The sequence below is a fragment of the Trachypithecus francoisi genome, unplaced genomic scaffold, assembly GCF_009764315.1.
Source record: "Trachypithecus francoisi isolate TF-2019V2 unplaced genomic scaffold, Tfra_2.0 Lachesis_group18, whole genome shotgun sequence".
In the NCBI taxonomy this organism is placed as follows: Eukaryota; Metazoa; Chordata; class Mammalia; order Primates; family Cercopithecidae; genus Trachypithecus; species Trachypithecus francoisi.
In genome coordinates, this window is record NW_022681463.1 from 17,866,074 (window position 1) to 17,891,949 (window position 25,876).

At 39.5% G+C, this 25,876-nt stretch overlaps 1 protein-coding gene and 1 long non-coding RNA gene across 2 annotated transcripts in view; one reads left to right on the forward strand and one right to left on the reverse strand.

The window, feature by feature from the left end:
• The window catches only part of RAP2A (RAP2A, member of RAS oncogene family), a 34,318-nt gene extending 27,467 nt beyond the window's left edge, over positions 1-6,851 (reverse strand). Inside the window, exon 1 of the mRNA XM_033177405.1 lies at positions 6,177-6,851. Coding sequence (XP_033033296.1) covers positions 6,177-6,490 — 314 coding nt within the window. The 5' untranslated portion in view covers positions 6,491-6,851. The remainder of the gene's footprint in view (positions 1-6,176) is intronic.
• Position 6,852: 1 nt separating this feature from the next.
• Positions 6,853-25,297, forward strand: LOC117063587. Its single transcript, XR_004428997.1, has 3 exons — positions 6,853-7,910; positions 9,445-9,490; positions 25,241-25,297. It is a non-coding gene; the product is annotated as an uncharacterized LOC117063587 (long non-coding RNA).
• The last annotated feature ends 579 nt before the right edge of the window (positions 25,298-25,876 follow it).

Here is a 25,876-nt window from a genome sequence, read left to right on the forward strand (position 1 = left end):
TGGGTGAGTCCCAGAGATCTGTACAGTAGTAGTACTTCTAGTTAACAATACTGTATTGTATAAACATTTGCTAAGAAGATAGAACTTAGGTCAAGTGTTCTTATTACAAAAAAAAAAAAAAAATGAATGAATGAATGAGTGAATGGGTAAATAAAGCAGGGGGAAACTTTTGGAGGTGATGGATAGTTTCACAGCATTGATTGTGGTGATATCACAGGTGTATGCTTATCTCTAAACTCACTGAGTTATATACATTAAATATATCTGGCTTTTTGAATGCCAATCGTACCTCAATAAAGTGGTTTTTAAAAAAGCAAAAAAGATCATGAAAAACATTGAGCTCTTCAAGTCATTTTCAAAACAGATTTCAATTTTTGACCATTTAAATCCCTCTCACGAAAGATGAAGTGAGCACTCATAACTATTGCCCTCCTCTCATCCTGACTTACTAGCTATATTGTCTGTTTCATATTGTCAGTGTTTTTCACTCTGATATTCTGTTTGGCAGCCATAATTCTCACAATTCTTTTATCTTAGTTTTGTATTTAAGCGGATACAGGTTTCACCATCAGTCCTTATCTTCATACCCAAATTCTTTGTTTGGATTTATGTCTGACTTTCAGGATTAGGCATCAATTCTTCGTAATATACATTTATTAATTATTAAAAATTTTCCTTCCTAATTCACCAGTACCAAAACAAAACAAAAAAGTGACCCATAGCTATTAGGCTCTGTACCTGGGAGGTCCAGCTTTGAATTAAGTTTTGGTATTAGGGAAGAGGGTATTTGTGGAGGAAAAAAAGGTAGCAGAGCTCCAGAAGTTTCACTTAGTTGGGACAAACATCTTTGGATATATACTCTTGTTTCAGCTCTCCAGCACCAAACTGTCATGGGCCAAAGATCTATGTGTAACAATTGGCAATATGCTTCTATTTTAGATGAAGCTTTAATAGCTACTTATGGTAAGGGGGAAAGTGTAAACAATCAGCCAGCTCACTTGAAAGTGACCACTTAAGTGATATAGAAAAATAATAATGATCTTAAAAAAAACAACAACTTATTCACCTTGGGTAGTGCACATCAACTATCTTTTCCCCAATCTTAAAACACCCCACGCCTTCTCTCCTACTGCAATATAGGAAGTCTCCACTGTGTATCTTACAACTCTCGAGTTCTATCCTTGGCTATATTCAGTCATTTCTCATTTCTATTCTTAGCCATATCCATTCATTTCTGTCTCTATACTCTACCCAGTAGGTTTCATCTACTCTCCCAATCTGAACTATGCAGATGATCCAGTAGGTTTCATCTCCTCTCCCAATCTGAACTATGCAGATGATCCTGAGTCTTCATATTCATACATAACCTGACCTTTCAGGCTTTATTCAGATGCTCTAATTACTTATTAGGCTGGCTATCTGGATAATTACCATCGCCAAAACTGAAAATAATCTCCCCCAGCTATTCCTCCATAATCCTATTCATTCATTTCAAAATGTCAAGGTTACGTCTGACCTTTTCCACTTCCTCTGAGTGTGATTAATTCATTTTTTGCAACATTCCTCGCATCCTTTCTCTCCTGTTACTACAGACACCATGCTAATTCAGGATCTTCACACTTCATATACAAACTGGATTATCATAACATTTATGACTATTCTTCCTGTTATGAAACAGAGTAGTCTATTACCACTAAGTCATCTACCATATCACTACATATTACTATACCTATGACAATTGTAATTATGGTCCTCGACTACACGATCAACTCCAAAGTCTTTAACCTTCAGTAATTTAGCTTTAAAATTTTTCACCTTACCTCCCCTCACACTGCTATATAAATTCCCCGTTTGGCCAATCTGCTCTATTTAACATCCAAAAAACATATTCTATGCATTTCCTGTGCCATTTCCTCCATCTGGAATACATCATGTTTCTGATTCTTTGAGGTTCATATTAAACACTGCCCCAACTAGAAGTGTTCTCACAGAAAGTTCCAGCTGAAGGAAGATCATCTCCATCTGCAATAAGAACTTTAAAAGATCTCCTCCGTCTATGAAATCAAAATGTTTAGGGAAACTGAGGCCAAAGGACAACACAAATACTTTTCTTTCTGAACATTCATTTTTCCAACATTTTTTTGTTTCCTATGTGCTAGTAGGAGCTGTACTAGTTACATGGGCTTAAAGTTTTGTGAGAAAGGCTGACTACCCATAAATTATCACACAAATAATTAAATTTGCATGAGTGCTTCAAAGAAAAGGGGAAGGGCAGGGTATGTGTAATTGAGGGAAAAGGTGAGGCATAAAGTGTAGTCTAGTAAGGGAAGACAGGAAAGGGGTTACGTTGGTTTAAGAGGACATCTTCCCTCAGTGGGGAAAAATCTTTTAACTCATCTATGCCTAGTGTTCCATTATTGGAATGCTAAGCTTGTGGGAGTTATTTATATCCTATTGCTCAAGGTCATTGCCAAGGTTTGATTTTTTCACGAAAAAAATTTGCAACCTCTGGTATAAATGGGTTAAGCAGGGGTGAGGGTGAAAGACGGAGTAGGAATTAACTCTGCAAAAAGATAGATTTCTACAGGCCAAAGGAGAGCCCGGAGAAAGGCACTTTCAAGGACTTAAGGTCTGGGTGCTAGAGTAAAAGGACGGTTTCAAGAGATGCACAGGCAGGGAGGGATAAGAGCAAGCTGGGCTGTGAAAAGTCATGTCGAAGATTTCTGGACTTTTTCCTAACAGCAAACAGGCCTTGTATATCACGTTCCAAGAACTTCACGTCAGGACCATGGCTGATCCTGGCATGGGTAACAATGAGAAAAGCAATTACAAATTCAGAAAAAATTCTAGTTTTATTTCAACTGAAAAACATTTCCTATATCCCTATTACTTTTCTTTGTGTGTGTAACATCACCCAAAATCAAGTTAAGAAAAGAAAGCATATGAATTTACAAATATAGCCATTTTCAGTTGGTCCACTTGGCTTTGATAAAAGGTTGTGTATGTACATGGAGGTATGTACACTTAAAGGCACTTAAGGGAGTACGGGTCAGTTTTACATTTCTTAAATGTGAAACATTTCAAGTAATAGCCATCCTTGAAAATGACTGCTATTATTTGAAATGAAAATGAAAAATGAAAAGCTCCATTCGTTGTTTGGCTATGCATTAGTGCTATGCATTATTGCTACACTGTACTTGAAGTTAAATGTTCATTCTCATGCCCTTTTCCCTCAGATCCTTCATAAGAGAAAATATTTAAAGAGAATACCAACACAGTTCTTCCAAGGATTATTTTAACCTCATTGCTTTTTAGTCTCATCTTGCCTATACTAAATAATGAATTCCAAAATGCAATTACAAATTTATTTCTTCTAAAATTACATTTATATCAAGGGTAAAATTTAAGGAAGATAAATGACAAAGTTATTAAAGTAAGAATGACAGCTAGAATTTTTTGAGCAACTTCTGTGTACTAGGTATTGTTTTGGGTATCTTAAAATACATTATCTCATTTAATTCTTACAAGGACTCTGGAAGGTGCATATTAATCTCTATTTCACAGATAAGGAAACTGAAGCTTAGAGAAATAAGCAAGCATTTCCCCAAATCATATACACCTTAGACCTCTGTTGTCCAATATGGCAGCCTGTGGCCACATGTGGCTACTGAGCACTTGAAATGTGACTTGTTTGAATTGAGATGTGCTACGTCAAACACATACCAAACTTCAAAGACACAGTATAAAAAAGTAATCAATAAGTAATCAAAAATAATAAAAATTATCAAAAATCAAAAGTAATAAAAAATTATCAATAATTTTTGAATATTGACATGTCAAAATGATTCTATTTTAAATATGGTGGGTTAAATAAAATACATTATTAAAATTAACTCCACATATTTATGTTATTTAAAAAAAATCAGCTACTAGGAATGTTAAAATTACATATGTGGCTCACGTTATATCTCTATTGAAAAGTGCTGACCTAGACCTAAAGCTGAATACTGAATTTGACAGTACATATCAAATACTGAGAGGCCACCTGCATTCACATGTCCTCTCCATCAATGATGGGAAGCCAGATGCTGGGATTACGATGAGGTGTAAAATACCTTACTACTACCATATTACAAATACACACAAGTGAGGGTCCAAGAGGTTCTTACGTACACAATGGTTGAATTCTGGTGAAAAGAATTTATGAACTCTACTTCAGCTGATCAATGATCTTTTTATATCAAGAACTGAGACTAGTGAGTAAAATGATATCTGGGCATGCAGAATTTTACTCTATTTTTTTCCTCTGGGTCATAACGAAAATAAATACATTGCTCCAATATACTGAGTTTAGACTAACCTATTATTATAACTGAGAAAAGTAATCTGCACTAAATTACAAGAAACTAAAAAATTATGTGGACCATATTATCCAAAATTTTGCCATATTTGTTCCCTAGGCTTCAAGAAGTTAGCCATGGGTATATGGCTTTATCATTGTATATCTGCATCTTCATATCTTTATGCCTATATATCTAAATGTGAAGGGTGAGGAAGTTGGGGCATTTACTTACTCGATTATTTTTTGATGTATGCATTTGGCCTAACATTGACATGATTGACATGTGGCGACGTATCAGACTACCTTGCAGTTGGTTAGGTTTGGTTTGTTTCTTTCTAATTGTGTGGTATTGGGAGAGGGGGTAATAAGGATTTAAGTCACTTAAATGTAGCGCCTTAAATGCCATCCTCATACTAAGTTTAACTTTAGGAAAATGATACTGGAAAAGTAAAAAGCTATCAAATTCACAAATCTTAGCAACAGAGACCACGAAAGTATCTGCTTTATTCTAGTTTGGAATTTAACACAAGGATGAATAACATGCACAATTTAATTCAGCTATTAAAGTGCATACTCAAGTAGTTAAGGGGGGGTGGAGCAATGGAGAGAGCGCCTTCTCTTTGATCTCATAGGTTGCATTAAAAACCCACTACTCGTAATGAGTTTTTGAGCATCCCCTGGGTACACATAACTTGGTCCTTGCTCTTTCAGAATGAGTGGACTCAAACTGACGTACAATGTGATTGTGTCTACAGTGCACTTACAACCATCTTTCAATAAAGGTCTTCAGATTTAGGCTCTAGGTAGAATAAGGCAAGAAAAAAAGGACACCAAAATTATCAGCAGGCATTAACTAATAAGAACTGGATAAAACGGTAATGTGTAATTAAATGATAATTAGAAAAATCTGCCAAAACTTTGAACTAAGATATTATCACATTTCTAATGCTTGAAATTACACGGAAAAATATACTCTGTGAATTTAAGAGAAAACAAACATTTTAAATCATTTAAGTAATCAGCCGTATTTCCAAAATGTATACTTTAGAAAACAATTTATGTATATAAAAAGGTTTATTAACGTTAACTTTAAATTAGCTAATACTTGAGTCACACTTTTGAAGAAGCTTCTGTTTTGTTTCCAGGAACTTTTTTTTTTTGAAGCGGTTAAGGCGGCTATATTAAAAACAAAAGCAAAAAACAGCTAAGCTGCATTCTTTTCCTGTGAATGGCTTATTTGCACTCCTCTATGTTAATATTCTCGAAACCCCATTTAGCTTACGATGTCTTCAAGTAATTTGATAATCTGTCTTTAAAGTTTTGCTCTAAATTAGAGACTTCATTTTTGTAAAACGCCTTGGAACCATAAACCTTTAACGAGATGAGAAAGGTCTTTTTCCTCTGGACTTGACTTTACTGTATAGGTGTGTGAGCGATTTTTGCTGTCAAACATTGCCAAGGCAGATTGTTGTTGTTCAGTCTGCAAATGTCTCGACTATACCTGCACAGTTCCCCTCTTCCCAACAAAAAACTATCCACACTCCCTTCCCCTCTGCAAGTTTTAAACTTTGTTTCCTTGGGGGCTCTGTACAAGCAATGCTAACAACGTCCAAGAGACAAAGAGCTGTTCTGTGGGCTAACAGGATGCCAAATTTTAGTTGTGAAACAAAGCACTCGAATTTGAGATTGAGGAGGAGCAGAATGACAATAGTAAAGCCTCCAGCTCGGAGCCACCCCCCAGACAGCCCACTCCCCAGAGCCCCGTGCGGGGAGTTCTGGCCCCGGGACGGTGACTCTGGGGTGCAGCCGCCAAGCCCCCTGCGCCCTCGCTCACCGCTTCACGCGGATGATCTGGTCCCGCATGGGCTTGATGTCCTGGAAGCTCTGCTGGTTCACGAGGCTGTAGACGAGGATGAAGCCCTGGCCGTTCTTGATGTACAGGTCCCGCATGGAAGCGAACTGCTCGGTGCCCGCCGTGTCCAGGATTTCCAGCACCGACGGCGACGAATCCACCTCGATCTCCTTGCGGTAGAAGTCCTCGATGGTGGGGTCGTATTTCTCGATGAAGGTACCGGTCACGAACTGCACGGTCAGGGCGGATTTGCCTACCCCGCCCGAGCCCAGCACCACCACTTTGTACTCGCGCATCGTCCCTCCGCGGCCGCCGCCGCCGCCGCCGCCCGCGACATAGACCTACGCCGGCCGCGCTGCGCCCCCAGCCCCGGCCCCGGCGGCCCGCCCAGCCGCCTCCCGCGGCCGCCCCCACCTCACTGCCGCGGCGGCCCTCTGGGCGCCGGCGGCGGCGGCGGCAGCTGAGGGAGCAGCGGCCCTAGGCATGGGCCGAGCCGGGCGGCGATGCGGCCCCGTGGGCACCGGGTGGGACTGAGGGCGAGCAGGGAGACAGAGCGTGAGCCGCCGGAGCCGCCCGAGCCGCGGGCCTGCAGTGCCGCCCGCCCCGCCCCTCGCGCCTCCACGCCCAGATCCCCGCCCGCCGCCGCTGCCGCCGCCACCCCCAGCGCTGGAGCGCGCGCCCGAGCCCCAGCCGCAGCGCGGCCAGGGGCGGGGTCCGGCGGCCAGGGCGGAGCCCGCGGCGCAGCCTCGCCCCCGTCCCCGTCGCCTAGGCGACCGGCCGCGGGGGCTCCCGAGAGGCTCTGCGCGGCTCCGAAGCTTCTGCCGGCGCGGAGATAAACAAGCACCGCGACTGCCCAGCAGCGCCGAACCCTGCGCGCCCAGTCAAACCCCAGGCCTTACGTACCGAGCATGCGCAATTCCCGCCCGAGCTGGGCGCAGAGTCAACCCGACTCCCACGTTCAGAATTAGGCGGAGATGCGATGGTAGAAGGGCCAGAGCTACCTCCAAGCTTTACCCTGAGGCGAGGACTGAAGGGGAGAGATGGCCAAGGCCCAAGAGGGGCTGCGAGGGCCTTTGCCCGATGCCACCCAGTCAGCACTTCTAGAGCTTTGGTTTTATCTTGTATTAGCATGTGTAGCTTTAAGGGGACGGGCACCTACAGGCTTCTGCCTGAAGTTGTGTAAACGCAACAAAACGAAGCTTTCGAGTGTTAGGACATTGATAGGAGGGTGACAGCCCCCTCCGGCAGCGCGCCAGAGGGGCGAGCCCGAGGCCGCCACACACCACGGAAGTTGAGTCCAAGCCCGCTGACGTCTCCAGGGTCCCGCCCCCCAATCCTCTGGACCCGCCCACATTTCTTCTAGATCCGCCCCTTTCAGTGCCGAACTGCAGTCGAGCTCTTCCCACGCCCTGTCAGCCACTGGTGAATTGAAAACCTGGAGAGCGGAACCCCAACCGGCAGCCGGAAGGCCCAGGGACACCTCATAGCAACAGCCGGCTAGGGGCATCTAGTGGGAAGCTGAGATTCATTCTAGCCAACCACGTCGTGTCTCTGCACCCCATGGTACCATTCACGACCAATAAGAGAGCCTTCCCATGCCACGTGACCTTCCTCCTTCAACCAATCAGGAAAAAATCTGTCGCTGGATCCGCGAGCACACCTCCCAGTGCCTCGCCAGGCGGGACGGTTCGGGCACGCTCTGCCAACCAATCGTAGGTGAGTTGGCGAGTGATGGGAAGCTTCGACCAAGCCAACCAGAGCTCGCGAGCCCCTTGCCACAGAGGCGGGCGGGATGGAGACAGGGCCCGGCTGCTGGGTTTTGGGAGGGGCAGAGATTGAGGAGCCAGTTGCTGTGCTCCGTTCTGGCAAAAGAACAAGATGGGTTGCAAGCCAGAATGATGAATTCCACTTTTAACGTCGTCTCCGTGGCATTCTGCCTAAATGATGGGCATGGAAATGGTGCTGAGGGATGTGGGCTGAATCGAGAACACAGGGACTTTTGTCTTCAGGGTGAGAAATGTTCCTGTCCTTAAGGAGATATCGTGCAGCAGTTGCATGGGTCTTCCAGGCGTTCCTCCCAGAACATTATTTTTTCTTTCACTATTAAGTTTTAAAACTTAGCGTTCTGTCGCTGGCATTACATCTTAGTTACACACCCTCTCCCACCCATAACGTCAAATTTAGGAGACGTTACATCCTCAAACATTCCTGCATTATTTTTTGCAGTTACTGGTTACTTGGTTTACTTTCTTTAAACTATGTCCTTCTCAAACTAGTCTCATCCGTTCGTTACTGTCGCACATTTCCTGTGAATAATACATTTCTGTAGTTCTATTGTTAAAGCCTGGCATACCTCTCCCCCTTTCCTCTTTCCCACAAGGTCATCATGCAGAGGGGATTTTGGTCTGAGTTAAAAGCCAGGTATTCTTTCACCATCTTTTCTGTCGATAGTCAAACTACTACAAAGACTACTCAAATTTAGTAGTTTGCTATTTCCCTATGGCTTCGTTATATTAGAATGGATAACTTATATTTGCATTACTTTGCTATAATCAACACACACCAAGTTTTCATTTAAAATTATCAAGGACAAATGTCCTCTGAATTTAAAAATGTGTATGTAGTAAAATATAACTCAGCATTTCTTGATTACATATCATTAAAATATGAATGGTACTATCTGAGCCACCAGAATCAGCAGTGAAGGTATTATATTAATAAAAAGGATTAAGAGTCAGGACTGTTTTAAGGGAATTGGAACCGAAGAGGGTCTACTATTTCATCCTAGACTAGTAATGTGAAATAGTGAATTAAAATTGAGAGAACTTACATGGATGCTTCATATCTGAGCTACTTTGGCAGGGATGTTTCAAGAGGATGTAGGTAAGTATGATGTTCACCTAGGTTTCCAGAAGTCTCATATTTTGTGTAAAACTGGTATGCTTATTCATGGTTTCTTTAGGTTAGTAGCAGCTATACTTCTTTTCCAAGGAAAGACAGACTGTCTCTTTTAAGATTTTAATTGTGCATCTTGGTGATAAGAAGTTCTTAGGTTTGTTAAATACAGCCAGGAAGCATGAAGCTTTCTCTCTAGATCGTGACAACCCATCTAGTACTTGCATTACAGAGAAGCTCTAAGTCCATTTACTTTGCAAGGAATAAAGATTCAGTGATTTGTGTTTTTGAGAAGTTTGCATTGGGATTGTGGGTCCAGAAGGTCGCCTTAAGTAACTGTTTTCATGACTCCTAGGTCCCTAGATGTTGAGAAGCTCTGGACTGAAGCTGTCACAAAAATAGTGAGTAGTCTCCTTAGTCACTCCACTTAGCATAATAGAGAGTAGGACAGCTTTGTGACATTTCTCAGGCTATTTCCCCTGACCTCTCATCAATGCTGACGTTTTTGATAAGAAGGAGTATAGAGACTGCAGCCCTTTGGGGGGTTACAGCTCATTTATTTACAGGCCTTATATTGACAGGCCTCAGATTTCATGCTCAGTACCATAAAGGTTGATTTTTAACCACCAAGAGGCAAAAGAAACATGACAGGTCAGAGCATATTTTCTCACCTGTTCTGGCTTAAATGATGGTACTTACCTGATTTGTGGCTGTATGTGAAATGTTGGGTGAAAGATTAGCTGCTATAAAAAGAATGTCAGGACGTGTAGAGAGTTTAGAGGACTTGGGGGGGAGATGGATGTCTGTTTTCGTTATAACCCCTTAGTCATGTTCATTCTGATGCCAGCATAAACTCTATTCTGAGATGATTATAGAAATAACTTATATCCTCATTCATTTGTTGGTGGGAAATAAAAAATAAAAATGATATAAAAGAAATGTGAATTATGCCCAAGAGCTGTAAATCTGTAAGACAGTGATAACTTAACGCTGTAACTGACACTGCAGGATCCCTGTAGTTTCCGAAGTGCATTGCCAGGAGAATAAAAGGAAAGAAAATCTTCGTTTCTCCTCTCTCCACTCAATCTGAAAGGGAGTTATCTCACCTGTAGCCAGATACCTTCAATTATCGCACTTGTGTTACCATGGAAACCCAGGTCCATCCTTTCTTTCTGTGAAAGATGTTGGAAAAGGTGGTATGAAGTGGGAAATCCACTGTATTCTGGGACTTCCTGACACCAGCAAGAAGCAAATATGCAGAGAATTTAATAGAACCAAATTAGTAGAGGATATTTGTAATGCGAGGGGTACTTTTTGACTGTAAAACCCTGATTCCTATTGCTTCTTATTAAAGCCTGCATGCCTCTGATTAACCATAAAGGGGAAGGGCACGTCAAGTACATTTAGCACCTGTGAAACGCTGCTGGCAATTATAAGGAGAGCAAACGATGGTTTCTTGCCCTCTGAGGCTCCTAATACAGTTGAGAATCTGAAATATATATGTAGAGTGGAAAGGAAGGGGCAAAATAAACTTTGTTCTTCCTTTAAAAATGTGATATGTCTCAGTGTTTTTGAAAAGAAAAGGAATTAGAATGCAGAAATTAATAAGAGTATGGGAAGAACTCAATAAAAGAAATGTATGGGTGGACAGAGTAGATGTTTCAAAAGGCCATTTTAATCAGAAAAAAAATCTGAAAGAAAATACGTAATGATTAAAATGTAGGCAGAAAAAAGAAAAAGCCTGAAGAATCTTAAGAGCCGGAGGATTCTGTGGAAAACAGAGCTTCAGTGTGGTTCATTTAACAAAGCAGAAGAGCAGGCACAGTGTTGCTTGTGTACCTAGCAGTTTCCCTTTATTTTTGCCAAAGAAGCTGGGATGAATCAGGATCGGACTTTAATAGCGTTGCTTTCCCTCTGCCCACTGTTAGTCCAGAAGTAGGCATGTGACTCAGTTCTTGTAATCGGAATGGGGAGAAGGCTGCTGGGGCTGGAGGGATTTCTAGGATATTGACAAGAGTGAGGAAATATTTCCCTGTTTACTGATGTCACTCTCCTTGCTTCCTGCTTTACACATTGAAATACGAGAATTGTGGCCACCATCTTGGGGCTATGATGCATTATGGCATTATGATGCAATACCATAGAAAGCCAGCAACTTCAGATGGCCAAGGAGGAGGATGGAAAGAACCTAGGTTCTGCATGACAACATTTGACAGTCAAACTAACATTAGAATTTCCTATCTTTGGACTTATGGCTAAGTAAACAGCTGGTGTCTTTTGATTTAAGTCTGTGTTGGTAAGGTTTTCTGCATCTTATAGCAAAATGCATCCCACCTGTTACAAAACGTGTGAGCCATTCCAGCCAAAATGGGGTTTAAAAAAATCAGCAAGCATTTGTGAGCACTTTCATTTCACTAATATCCGAATGATATTTCAAAGATACTATAATATTAATTGAGCAATTACTGTGTATATTTTTTAGGCTCTGGGGATACAACAATAAGCAATTATCCAAAAGGGCTTGTATTCTAGCAGGAGAGACAGATAGTAAGCAACCAATTACATGTTTATGTTATAAAATAATGGTTATCATTAAAACTAATAAGGAAAAATCAGGAATTAGAAAAGGCGTATAGTAATTATATAAATAATATTACAAAATGTATAACTAAATAGATGAATGAAATTACAAAAACAAACACTTTCCAAGTAAATGAGAATGAAATGTATAGTTTATAGTGACATTCCCAGAGGTCGAGAGAAACAGTAAATTGGAGTAGGTTAGTCCAGGAGAGTTGTCTGAAGGAAATTAATATTGTATCAGGTTTTGAAGGAAGTGGCTAAAGGACAGGCTAGGTGGGGCAGAAGAGAACACTCTAGATGTAAGGAACTGGAAGAGCAAAGGAAGAAAACAGGAATGAATAATGAACAGTTGAGTGGACTATAATGTTGCTTCTAAAAACCCTGGGTTTTGAACACAGAGAAGATGAGAATAAAAGGAAAGGAATAAGGATTTTCCCTAAATCAAGGTGAGGTTGATAAAAGTGTCCTCCAAAGTTGGTCTTATCTCCAAAGAAACTTGTATCTCAAAAACACCAAGTCTGCAACAGGCAATATTCTGCAAAGAGCGAATAAGGGAAATACCAGAATCACTTGATTTTTAAATTCCCTGTAGCAACAGCATTCTAGGGGCATCTCTCAGAGAAAAAGAAAGATGCCAGAAGTCTCAAAGCAAGATTATTTAAAAGTATAAAAATAATATAGGAGAAAAATACAGAAGACGAAGTAGGAGTACAAGAGTGCATTTGAAATTAAGGCGTCATTCAAAATAATGAATAATTTATAATGTGGGCGTCAGAAGAGTTGTCATAAGAAGTAATTATGGATTTAAGGGCATCAAGAAGGAGGGATTCAAACTTTCACAAATAGAAATAGAAGGAAACATGAGGAGTGGCCAAAAATGAGAACAGGTAGAAAAACAGTTTTTGCTTGTGGTTATTTTTCCATGGTAGCTGTTACTGACATGCATTATGTAGAAATGAATGGAATTTGATTGAAAAGAAAAATTTCAATAGAACAGTAATACGTAAAGATAGTCTTTTTGGTAACTAGTGTAATTTAAAATGTTTTCACTAGAATGCCTTTTTTGTACCTTGCTGTAGGAAAATCTTTTCAACAAAAAAAGCTGTAAGTAATAATAAGTTACAGATTAGCAAAGCATTTTGGAAATAAAAAAACCCATAGATGTGCCAAATGTAATAGTAGAGCAACAATAATAAATATTTGTAATAAAAATCAGAACTTTTTAGGCATTATGTGGTTTCTGGTCAAACATGGTTGTAGTACTAATTTTTCTAATGCTATATTCTATACAAATATAAGAATTTTTAAAATTAAGCTATGGTAGATATATGAACACATCTTGGTATTATTGGAGGTAGGATTTACCACTCACTTTTTGTGACCCCAAGTGTAACCCTGAACAGACTTCTGTCTTAACGCCAATACCACGCGATTGCACTGTCTTCTCCAGTGACTGGGGAAAGGGACAGTGCTTTGTTCATTTTTGTTTTACCACCATTCAGCACATTACCTAAAAACAATTGTGGGAATTCATAAAATGTTTGTAAATAAATGAACAATTGAGTGGACTATAATGTTGCTTCTAAAAGCCCTGGGTTTTGAACACAGAGAAGATGAGAATAAAAGGAAAGGAATAAGGATTTTCCCTAAATCAAGGTGAGGCTGATAAAAGTGTCCTCCAAAGTTGGTCTTATCTCCAAAGAAACTTGTATCTCAAAAACACCAAGTCTGCAACAGGCAATATTCTGCAAAGAGCGAATAAGGGAAATACCAGAATCACTTGATTTTTAAATTCCCTGTAGCAACAGCATTCTAGGGGCATCTCTCAGAGAAAAAGAAAGATGCCAGAAGTCTCAAAGCAAGATTATTTAAAAGTATAAAAATAATATAGGAGAAAAATACAGAAGACGAAGTAGGAGTACAAGAGTGCATTTGAAATTAAGGCGTCATTCAAAATAATGAATAATTTATAATGTGGGCGTCAGAAGAGTTGTCATAAGAAGTAATTATGGATTTAAGGGCATCAAGAAGGAGGGATTCAAACTTTCACAAATAGAAATAGAAGGAAACATGAGGAGTGGCCAAAAATGAGAACAGGTAGAAAAACAGTTTTTGCTTGTGGTTATTTTTCCATGGTAGCTGTTACTGACATGCATTATGTAGAAATGAATGGAATTTGATTGAAAAGAAAAATTTCAATAGAACAGTAATACGTAAAGATAGTCTTTTTGGTAACTAGTGTAATTTAAAATGTTTTCACTAGAATGCCTTTTTTGTACCTTGCTGTAGGAAAATCTTTTCAACAAAAAAAGCTGTAAGTAATAATAAGTTACAGATTAGCAAAGCATTTTGGAAATAAAAAAACCCATAGATGTGCCAAATGTAATAGTAGAGCAACAATAATAAATATTTGTAATAAAAATCAGAACTTTTTAGGCATTATGTGGTTTCTGGTCAAACATGGTTGTAGTACTAATTTTTCTAATGCTATATTCTATACAAATATAAGAATTTTTAAAATTAAGCTATGGTAGATATATGAACACATCTTGGTATTATTGGAGGTAGGATTTACCACTCACTTTTTGTGACCCCAAGTGTAACCCTGAACAGACTTCTGTCTTAACGCCAATACCACGCGATTGCACTGTCTTCTCCAGTGACTGGGGAAAGGGACAGTGCTTTGTTCATTTTTGTTTTACCACCATTCAGCACATTACCTAAAAACAATTGTGGGAATTCATAAAATGTTTGTAAATAAATGAACAATTGAGTGGACTATAATGTTGCTTCTAAAAGCCCTGGGTTTTGAACACAGAGAAGATGAGAATAAAAGGAAAGGAATAAGGATTTTCCCTAAATCAAGGTGAGGCTGATAAAAGTGTCCTCCAAAGTTGGTCTTATCTCCAAAGAAACTTGTATCTCAAAAACACTAAGTCTGCAACAGGCAAGGTCAATGGCAGTTTGTAGACCTGGAATTTAGTAGTGCCAGGAAAGATCTGAAAAGTCATGTCTTCTATCAACTAACTGTTGTCTGAAATTCTGCGCTTAGGATTTGGTCTGTTGATGTAAAAGTTATTTTTTTCCAATTAAAATGTAAGTGGGAGATATACAGTTAAATTTCACAGTCTGTCAACTTTGGGGCATGGAACTATACTTACCTGGGTGAAAAAGAAAATGAAGAAAGTAAAATAGAAGAAAATAGTTTAAATTGGGGGATAAGTCATGGCATGAGTATGTGCCCAGAGCGAGTATAAGGAGGCCATGTAAATCCACTTACTTTTGTCATACACTTACTAATTTTTTTCAGTAAGGTTAATCACTCCACATGGCGTAACATGAAAAATAACAGCCTTTACAATTACTAGATTCTTAAACTCATTTCAAATACTTTTTAATTTTTATGAGATTATAAGAATTTTTTAAACTTTGAAGCTGCATCCCTTCTCTGATTCCCTCCATTTCTCTTCTGCTTCTCACATTATTGTGTTCAGCAGTGGTTTGGAGGCATCTTGGGGAAGACAGAGCAGAGTTATGGTGGAAGGACCATCTAACTCTTCTCAGCAGCCATCTAGTTATCTTGTTGAGGGAAGTTATTCATCCTGCTCTCTAGAATTACCACCTCAAAAATCAGTTTCCTGCTTTTCACAGAACAGTACACCATCTTTTGCTATTATCCTAATTAATGTTTCTCACACAGTCTTACAAAATATTAATCACTTAATGAATTATTAACCACATTCATTGGGCTGTACTAGTTGAAAAATATGTCTTGTTTACTTAGTCAAAGCGCTATCTCTGTGCAATGGCATTGATGGTGAAATTGATCAGAGTCTACATTTGAATGAGAGAAGCTGAGGGAGACATTTCAGAAATAGTAAGCCTTATTTTCCTTGGTGTACCAAGTAGTCAAGGAAAGTTAAAGTATTTTCTTATACTTTGTCTTGATTACATTCTTTTGGGGGCTGGTCTCTGGTGTTTATTAGGTTTTTAATAAAGATTTTGGCCATTTTCCATGCAAACTCATGTTTCCAATGAAAAGATACAACAATGCATGTTAATTACATAAGAAATATTAATCTGTCAATGTAATTAAATTATGTAAGCAACAATTAGTTTCAAAGCTGGAATGGATTAAGTCAGTTCTATACGACACACTGACAAAGTGAAAGGAACTCAAATGGACAAACTGTGGTGCTGTAAGGTTATGATTCTTAAGATTTTTATATTCAAGTTGCCAAGTTTCAAACTGCTCAGTGCTGCTCTTTACATTAGGGCTGTAGACTCTCTCTTTTTTTTTTTTTTTTTTTTTTGAGACAGAGTCTCGCTCTGTCGCCCAGGCTGGAGTGCTGTGGCCGGATCTCAGCTCACTGCAAGCTCCGCCTCCCGGGTTTACGCCATTCTCCTGCCTCAGCCTCCCGAGTAGCTGGGACTACAGGCGCCCGCCACCTCGCCTGGCTAGATTTTTGTATTTTTTAGTAGAGACGGGGTTTCACCGTGTTAGCCGGGATGATCTCGATCTCCTGACCTCGTGATCCGCCCGTCTCGGCCTCCCAAAGTGCTGGGATTACAGGCTTGAGCCACCGCGCCCGGCCAGGGCTGTAGACTCTCTTAAGCCTGAGGGTTCTATCTGGATATGTGATTGATGGGGTGGAGGCTGGACTGAGGCTTAGTAGGACATTTAACCATGCCTTGTATAATACTCCTTAAATGTTGGCTCTCGCAAACACAGAAATAGCGAACGTTAACTAGCTCTGTTTCGATATCTGCCATCTGCTTGTCAACTTAAAATCATGAAATCTATAAATTTGGAGAGGAGAGCTTTATTTCTTACCAGGAGTTGCAGCCAGCAGAGTGGCCATCCTAACTGGCTGGGAAGTGTAACCTCAGGCAGAGACCAAAAGAAAAAGTTATTCTAGGGAGGATGAGATAGGAATTTATGCTGAATGGATTGGCCAAGTACATTTATTTAACACTTTGTAGGAGGAGCTATAAATATCCATGAAGAGGGGGCATGTGCATGAATAGTAAGCAAACATGGATGTTAGTACATCCCTTGTTCACTTTGGTGTGGAGACTTCACATTTAAATGCATTCCAATTAAGCTCTATATGTCAAAAGGTGAAGCAGGGACGTGAAGGCACTCAGTGCCTCAGCCTCTGTAAACCAGACAGAACCAGAATATGGTCAGTGGTCTCTTATTAGGAGAAAGTTACTGAAATCAGTCTTGTCCAATCAAAGCTGTAGCTGTGGCTTGTGGAACAGAGGGGTCGGTTAGTCAGCATCTGGTGCTCAATGAGCTACGATTGTTTCAGTACTGCTTATCTTGAGGCCAGTGCTTGTTTAGCTGCTAGAGAATTAGAAAAACTTGTGGCAATTAGAGCATAGTTTATTCTATAAGGGTAGGGGTATGTGACTTTAGCTTTTTCTGGCATGGCCTTAGGTCTCATTTATTATTTGGTACTTTATTGCCACAAGGAGCCTGTTCCATTAGTCTTATGTTCTCTATTTTAACATACCTATTTTGTTTTTTTCCTCCACTTGATTCCAGAAAGGACTAAAGTACATTTCATAAATACATACCAGATAAACTTAAATAAAAATAAGAAAACTTTAAATAAAAATGATCTATATTAATACATTTCCAGTTTTAAGGGTCAAATAGATTGTTTCAAGAAACCTTTATCTATTCAAAATAAGTTTTTTCAGAAACTGTGTTGCACATTGGTGTACATCTCTTTAAATAGACTTCACCGTGGCATTCACACTTTGTCTTGCTCTATATGTCTTTGGGTTGGGGTAGGGGGAGCATTGTTAATGCCCAAATCCTTCCCAGTTCTCATCAGTGAATAATCTGGGGGAAGGAGGGTTGGGAATGTGTATATTGAACAAAATCCTCTAAATGATTCTGACTTGCCTCTGGGTTGAAAATCAATTTAACAATACTATGTGTTTTCTGAAGTCAAGGTCACACTTAGAGGAACTAGTGATCTTGGACATTTTTACCGAGGATGCTAATGAGATGGCCTACCCCAAATCCAGAATTTAACTTAAATTCCACCTCCCCTTGTTTTCCTTAAACTAATCTCTCACCATGTTTTCCAAAAACTTTATACCTTTCTTCTCATGTGTATTGCAATTTGTCTTGCATTATATTTATCTTTGTCATTTCAGCTGGTATATGGACTCATGGATGTCTGGTGGGGAGGAGGGTGGAGAATCTATAAGTTTTTTCATCTTTCTAATCTTTATTATGCTTTAGTCCATAGTATATATTCAATAAATGTTTAATGAATTGGATTAAATATAAAACATTAAATGTTATGAAAAGTATGCTTAGTTTTCAAATTATCAAATTATTTTATTCTCCCTACTAAAGGGAAATCAATGGTGTTTTTCAACTTTGAACTGAAACTCTAAACTATATGAACTCATAACAATGTGAAATTTTAAACAGTATTATTCTTCAAAAGACAGTAACATAGGCTTAATTCACAGGAACTGCAACTGGGTCTCATCCTTTAAGCAATCATTTTTAATGTTCTAACCAAATCCTTATACTAAAAGACAAACAACTGCTGAATGTGATAAAGTAATGGAAAAATATAGAAAAACTCCCATTTTCTCTATCTCATTGTGTGTGAAATCATTCTTAAAAAGAATCACTTCCACTTCTATTTGAATCAAAAATAGCCAATAAGGCGATTCTAACTGGTTTAAAAAAAACCAACAAGAATAAAACAAATCACCAAGGCAAACGAGTTTTAAAAGATATGAGTCATCAAGGTTAAAAAATATTAGAAAAATATATAAAAACTTACACATGTCCTTGATATAGTTTTGTCTTGGTCCCCTTAAAATTTCAGTAGCTTTTCTTGTTGCTTAGAAATCAAGGACATCTGATTGGCAGGACTTTGACAAGCTGCTAAGGAAACTATTTATGATGTCTTCAGTCCCCATATTAAAGACCCCCTTTTTCATTCCAGCTGAGGGCTGGTGTAGGCAGGACAGGAAAGCTTACAGATGGTGGGAGGCACGGAATCTTCATAGGGTCTGAGGCAAGAATATCCAGATGACAGCAGACAGGAGAGAGAATAAAAGATGCCAACCTCCTCAATGTGAGTTTACAGTGGCTGCCTTAGTTGGGGGCTTTTGGCATGGTTCTCATGAATGACACAATCTAATCTACTTCTGTACAGAAGCTTTTAGAGGCACAATTGAGTGTGCTAAAATGGCATTACTACCTACTCAGAACATGATGCTTCTGTGTGCCCATATGCCCAACTTATTTTGAAATGTATTTGAGAAAAATAGAAAATAGGCATTCTTAGTACTAGAGACATACAATAAAAATGCGCATGACTATCCATTTGTAGGTTTCTTGGGAGTTTTGTCAGGCTCCAGGGGACCCCTTTGTGTACTACATGAGTCTCTGGTCATAGATGGTTGATGTGGTCATTGGCACATGGTGCCTAGCTCGTGAGTCAGCAAGATTTGTTTCCTCCTAGGAATTTAGAACTAGAGTCCAGAGGGTGGGGCTGGGCATTTGAACTAGGAAGTAAGGAAAGCCACACGGGGAAAGCCTTTGATGGCCTCTGTGTACAACTCAGCAGAAATGCTAATCTGCAGAGAAATGTCAAAGAATAAAGTCGATTCTTAGAGAAGCAGTGATGGCTCACTTAGTTCCTGAGAGCTTTCCTACTCATGAGGAGATCCAACTGCATTTTCTACCATTGGCATTGAGATCCCCGCCTCCACCCAAACATTACACTAAATTTTCCTTTAAGTTAGTATCAGTGGTTTTCTGGTTTTCTATTACAACCAGAAGGTTCCTGAAAAAGACAAAATTATCCTGTTGGAACATGTTCTCTTATATCTCTGTTAGGAGTACATTGGAAATGAACAGCATTCTATTGTCAGTTTGTCAGTATTAATTATAAATTATGGCCGAAGAATTTTTCAGAAGCTAATTGCATATAGCTGATGACAGTGACTTCTGGAGCTGCTTTATGATAGTGTTAGTTAGAGGGTCCTGCCAGATTCCCTGGAGGAGATAGTTTGTCCTTTCTGTAATGATGGAAATAATGACTCTCATGCAGGTTTAATAACAAGATGCAGTGCAAAAGCTTCAGATACTAGCCAGGTCATGTGACATGAGGCCTGGGATCAGCTTATCTCACAGACCCAGACATAGAACCCCGTGCCAGTCCCACAACAAGTGGACAATCCAGGAGGATTTGAGTATTTCCTGCAGCTATTCAACACATACAGAAAGAGGTGGTTTGCTTCAACTTAACTATTTATTGTTGTTCTTATGCAGCAACAATTCTCCAGTTGTCATCTGGAGAAACGGAAAAGTAATATGAAATCATCTAGTTCCTCTTTAAGATAGTACTTGGGATCCTGTGAATGCAGGGATTTGCTTATTGTCCTACCTGCAGGGAGGGGCATTCACGGCTTCTGGATCATAACCTCGGTCACATTTTAAAACTTGATGTAATATCTAAAATAGCTGTATTTATATTTTAAATTAATTTGAAAATGAAACTACTAGACCATATAATTTACCTGCTAAATTTGGACATTTTTGAGAATAAAAAGGGATGCTATTAATAATAAAATGAAAACAGGTCTTATAAAACCATCAGGTCTCATGAGACTTACTCACTACCACAAGAACAGTATGGGGAAATCACCCCCATGATTCAATTATCTCCCACTGGGTCCCTCCCACAACATGAGGGAATTATGGGAACTGTAATTCGAGATGAGATTTGGGTGGGGACATAGCCAAATCATATCACAATGTTAAGTTGCTCTTAATCATTTTATTGATGAAGTACAACAGGTTGATTAGTAATACAGGAGTTTTACCTGACCCTTACTTACCTGTTTTATAAATGTTGTTTTGGAGAAAGCCACTCCTATGATTTGTTTATAAGAAGTCTAGCATGGAGTGTCGGTGATCACATTTAGAGAATTATAACTGTGATATTAATGAGGACTGACAATGTGGATGATGATGATCCAATTCATGTGCATCAGAAAAAAAATCACAACTTGATTTTTTTACTTGCTTTGTTTCAATTAATCCTAATTTTTAGAAAACAGATAAATGCATGACCCAGACAAGGGTCTTTGCTTAGGAAAGATTTGGAATTTTCTCATGCCAAGAGATCCTTTCCTAAGGCCTTTTCCAATTGAATCCAAAGTTTGCCATCCAGTTCTTCCAGAGGAGAAGAATCTAGATTTAGTAGATTATTGTTATTATTATTATTATTTTGCCAACTTCTAGTCTCTCCTTCATGTATTTTACAGGTCCTTAAAGTTTCTGGCTATATCCCAGCCCTCCAGCTCCCTGACTGAGATGGGACCTATCGGAAGCATGTGGGTGTTAAAATCCCAACTTGCTTCCATTCCTCTGAACTTAAATTGGGGTCCTCCGGCCCTATGGATAGCCTTAACCTCATTACCTCATTTCCACTCCAGGTTTGAATTTCTTCTCTCTTTCTGTATCTAGTGATTTCCCACTCTATCTTCTAATCCTGACTTTAATGTAATTATATTTGCTATATTTTGTTCAATAATTACAAGTTATTGGAATGGGGCCAAGAGCCCTTTCTCAGCAGTTTAGTCTCCAGATGTTGGTATAAATGAAGATTAGACTTCTCCTGATCTTCAGATCTTTCAGAATGCCATGTCTAATTTTTTTCATGAACAGAATTAACAGAGGAAACCAGAGCCAGTATCTAAAATCTCAGAGTCCATCGCAATGTTTGGAGTTCATCATATATTGTGACATAGTCCATCACAATGTTTTGGGAAAACAAAATAAAACAATCTCCTACCCTAAAATACTCAGTATCTTTAATTAAAACCACCAACCTTAAACCCTGATGGCAGTGAAACCGCCAATTTTAACTTTGTGGAGGAGCTGGGGTTGTTTTACTAGGAATAATCACAACAGGTCAGGTAGTATTTGTGGAGGGTTCACTTTTGATTAGGAGTATGGGGGTCACCACAAGAAGTTCTGTCCACATCAACTCAACCCTTGAGGAACATGGAGCACACATCAGAATGCAGATGTACACTTGCCTTTACAGTGTCCGAGTTCCTATCAGTGAGCCACACTATTCTCAGTTCCTCAGGGTCCACAGTCTTTTTGCACGTTTTTTGTATGGTACCCTGAACTATGACTGGGTACCTTCACTGTAGCTTCAGTCAAGATGTGATTGATGTAGATGCATTCACTGACGTATGTAGGGTTTTCCTGGATTTGTTTTCCCTTGCAGTTTTGGATGGCTGGTTCTCTGGGGCTCAGTGACCACACCAGGCAGTCGGAGTAAGGCTGTGCTCTGGCAGGGACTGATGAGGCCTGAAGGAGCGGGGATGTGCACAGACTCACAATATCTTTTTTTTTTTCTTTTTGGCATTTAAAAAGCATCAGATTACATTGTGAATAAATCCATATTGGAAGGTTATTTACGTCAGTAAGCACCAGTCTGCCAACCACATAAGCTGTACAATAGCCTCTATCAGGCTGCTTAAAGGAAAGTGGGCTGAAGATTGATCCAGGATGCCAGGACTTGCATCCTAAAAGTCAGGCTCTTTCTCTTCTGCCTCCTTTACTACAGAGGGAAAGGAGTAGGGGAAACCAAGGTAAAGAGTTTCACGAACCTCCACTCTCCCCCTCACGTCAGCTCTCAGCACTAAAGAGGCAAGTTAGGAAACACAAGTGTCCATCAACAGACTAAATGGATGAATAGAATGTTCTATATCCATACAGCTGAGTATCAGCCCTAGATAGGAAGGCAATTCTGACACATGCTACAACATGGATGAACCTTGAGGACATTGTGGTATGGTGAAATAAACTCATCACAAACAAATACTATATGATTCCACTTATATAAAATATCTAGAACAGGCGAATTCATAAATATAGAAAGTAGAAGTCACCAGGCACTAGGGGGAGAGGGGAATGGGGAATTGTTGAATGAGTATAAGAATTCTGCTTGAGTTGATGAAAAAGATCAGGAGAGGGATGATGGTGATGGTTGTACAGCATTGTGAATGTACTTAATGCTGCTGAACTTAAAGCCACTAAAAGTGGCTTCTGTGTATAAAACCACAGTTCTTAAAAAGGCAAGTTGAGGGGATTACCACTTCCGGAAAGATGGAGTGGATTCACTTTTCCCTATTTCTCACTGAGCACAACCAAAACCCCTGGACATGCATGATATGTAGAACAAACAGAAGAGTTTAAAAGGTAGAGAGAAGAAAGCAAAGCCTCCAGGGACCTTGAGACCCAATAAATGATGCAGATGTGAGTTTCTTCGGTTTTCTTTTTGCTTCATATAACCTAGACTGGGTGCTGCAGAAGTCGCCTGCTTGGAAACACACCAATAATTGCAGGCAAAAAAAGAAAAAAGAAAAAAAAAAAGCCCTGAGTAAAGGGCTTGACATTGAAGGTGCTGGTTTCATATTTGATGGGGGAGGGAAGCAGGTGGAGCTGCAATAGGTGACTCGATCTCTAGGCCTAGAGAGTAGCCCCCAGATCGCTGTGGATGCTAACTTGCTGGAAGGATCTCAAAGACACCCATTGAGTCCCTTAAATTTTTCCTTTATTCAGATTATATAAAACTTTTGTTTTACTCTATTTAGGTTAAATAGTACACAAAACGTTGCCTCATTTCCAATCTTCACAAAAAATTTCAAAGACTGGTTTGATACAGTATATAGTATGGGACTCCTTGGTTATTGTAGCTCAATACAGTGTCTGCAGAAACTGAGCCAGTTCAGGTGATTCTACCCCAAGTAAGTATGGTTACTCAGGAGAAATTATACCCAGAACTGGCATTATTCCAGCACTTTTAAACAAATAGAATTTCTAAAATTCAAACCTGGTAGAGATTAGCTAACCTTTAATCCTATGAGAAGAACAACATTTAACCCCAAAGAAATCCTCAGTTGCAAGTCTCTTTACAGCTCTGTAAACAGCAGGGTGGAGAATGAGGTGAAGGCTGCACCTGACAAATCACCAAACTCTTGTTTCTGTTCCTTTGTTTTCTCATCTGTAAAATGGGGATAATAATAAAAATTCTTCTAAAGGTTAAAAAACATCATGTTAGCTACTCACAGTTCTCATCACAAACTGTAAATCTTGGAAAGCAGGGACCCTCTTTGCCTTTAGAACATTCCAGAAAAACCTAGTCTGCTGTCTTGTAGACATTCAGGTAGGACTTAACTGACCACAGCATCGTGTCCACTGCTGAACACTGAGTACCAGTACTCTGAACTATGGAAGACCTGGAAGGTCTCTTTGTATCCCTGGGGTCAGAAATCTACACCACCTGGTCAAAGGTTCTGTTCTTGATGGCTTAAAAATCTGACCACTCTCGGATCCCAGGCAGGAATATCCCAGTGGCAGAGGAGACGGGTACAGTTCTTCATTAAAACAGCCATATCATTTCTTATACATCCTCTTCAGAGGATCTCAAGATTATCTTGGCTTCTTCAAATCTAATTAAACCATGAAGCCACCCTATGAATGAGTGGACTTTTTAAATCCCCGTCTTGCAAGTTGAAAAGCTTGTTTGGTTAAATTATAATATCAGGCATACTAATTTAGGCATATAAGAAGTGTAAGCAACATTCAACGCTTCATATTTTATCCACTGGGTTCTACTTGGCGGGTACCAAAGAAGAAAAATTAATACCTTATCATTTATGCCTGCTGTTTTTGTGTTTTTGTTTTTTAACCTCCCCTAGTTATCTAAGGGACTTCAATTCTCTAAATCTCAAGGTGGTAGGCTGACTTTAGTGTAAATAAGATGTAAATGTAGTGATCACTTTTTGAGGGATCTAGATATTTAATTTAAAATGTCTCTAGTTAAGGACAAATAACAGAATTTCTTTAATCTATACAGCAGTCTCAATTAGGCAGTGGTTAGTAAAAATGTATTTAAAAGGCCTAAATCAAAAGTTAACGAAATTGGTTGTTTATTTCACCTGCTGTTAAAGGATAACCACAAACTTCATTCTTGGGTGTCCTCACTTTCTTATTTACATGAATTATTTATCTTATGTCTCAAAATTTAATACATGTCATAGAGAGCTGCAAATTACACAATTCATCTTGGGTTTTGTAGTTTGCTGTCTACACGGGTAATCAATCTCAGCTATTAGTTTTATTTATTAAACCCAGCTCAAGAAGTAATGGTTTGACCCTATCTTATATTATGCTAAAAAAAAAAGATATGGTTAGTCTGAGATGTTGGATGCAGTGCAGCTAAAAAGAAAACCAATATAAGTGAAAGGTGAATTAATAAATGCTGTGCCAATCCTGCATGTCAGGATTATGGGAGGAGATTAATGTTTTGTTCCTGCCAAGGCAGAAATCAGAACATGCTGGACGGCAGGTAAAAAAAAATTAATTAAATAATGGTTTCAAAAGTCATTCTGAATCAGTGAAACAAACTTTGGAAATATTAAGAAAGGAACTGTCAGGTATAAAAACCCACCAGCCTCTGCTTAGCTGAGTTTTTTTTTTTTTTTTTTTGAGACAGAGTTTTGCTCTTCTCACCCAGGCTGGAGTGCAGTGGCACAATCTTGGCTCACTGCAACCTCCACCTCTCAAGTCCAAGTGGTTCTCCTGCCACAGCCTCCCAAGTAGCTGAGATTACAGGCATGTGCCACCACACTCAGCTAATTTTTTGTATTTTTAGTAGAAATGAGGTTTTACCATGTTAACAAGGCTGGCCTCAAACTCCTGACCTCAAGTGATCCACTTGCCTCGGCCTTCCAAAGTGCTTGGATTACAGGTGTAAGCCACCACGCCTGGCCTTAGCTGATCATTTTTAAAAAACAATAATTGGTTTCTGTCCTAAGATCCTCAAGCAAAATGTTCAATAAGCTTAGTCAGTAAGTCCAGTGACAAAATGCTCAGAAAACTGCTAATGAAATCCTTTTTGAGTGGTGTTTTGTGTGCTGCCTTCACTTGAAAGTTCATAGTAGAGGAAGATTTAGGTCCTGTGACTATGCATCTGGACTTGGGGAGGACAGAGGAGGAGGAAAGATGGGTTACAAATTAAGAACCCGAGCTCAAAAATTTCAGGCCGTGCTAAGCTATTCACATCATTTTTTTGCCCCACCTCATATTAAGACTATGTTTGTCACCCAATTTCATAAAACTGTCTTCATTT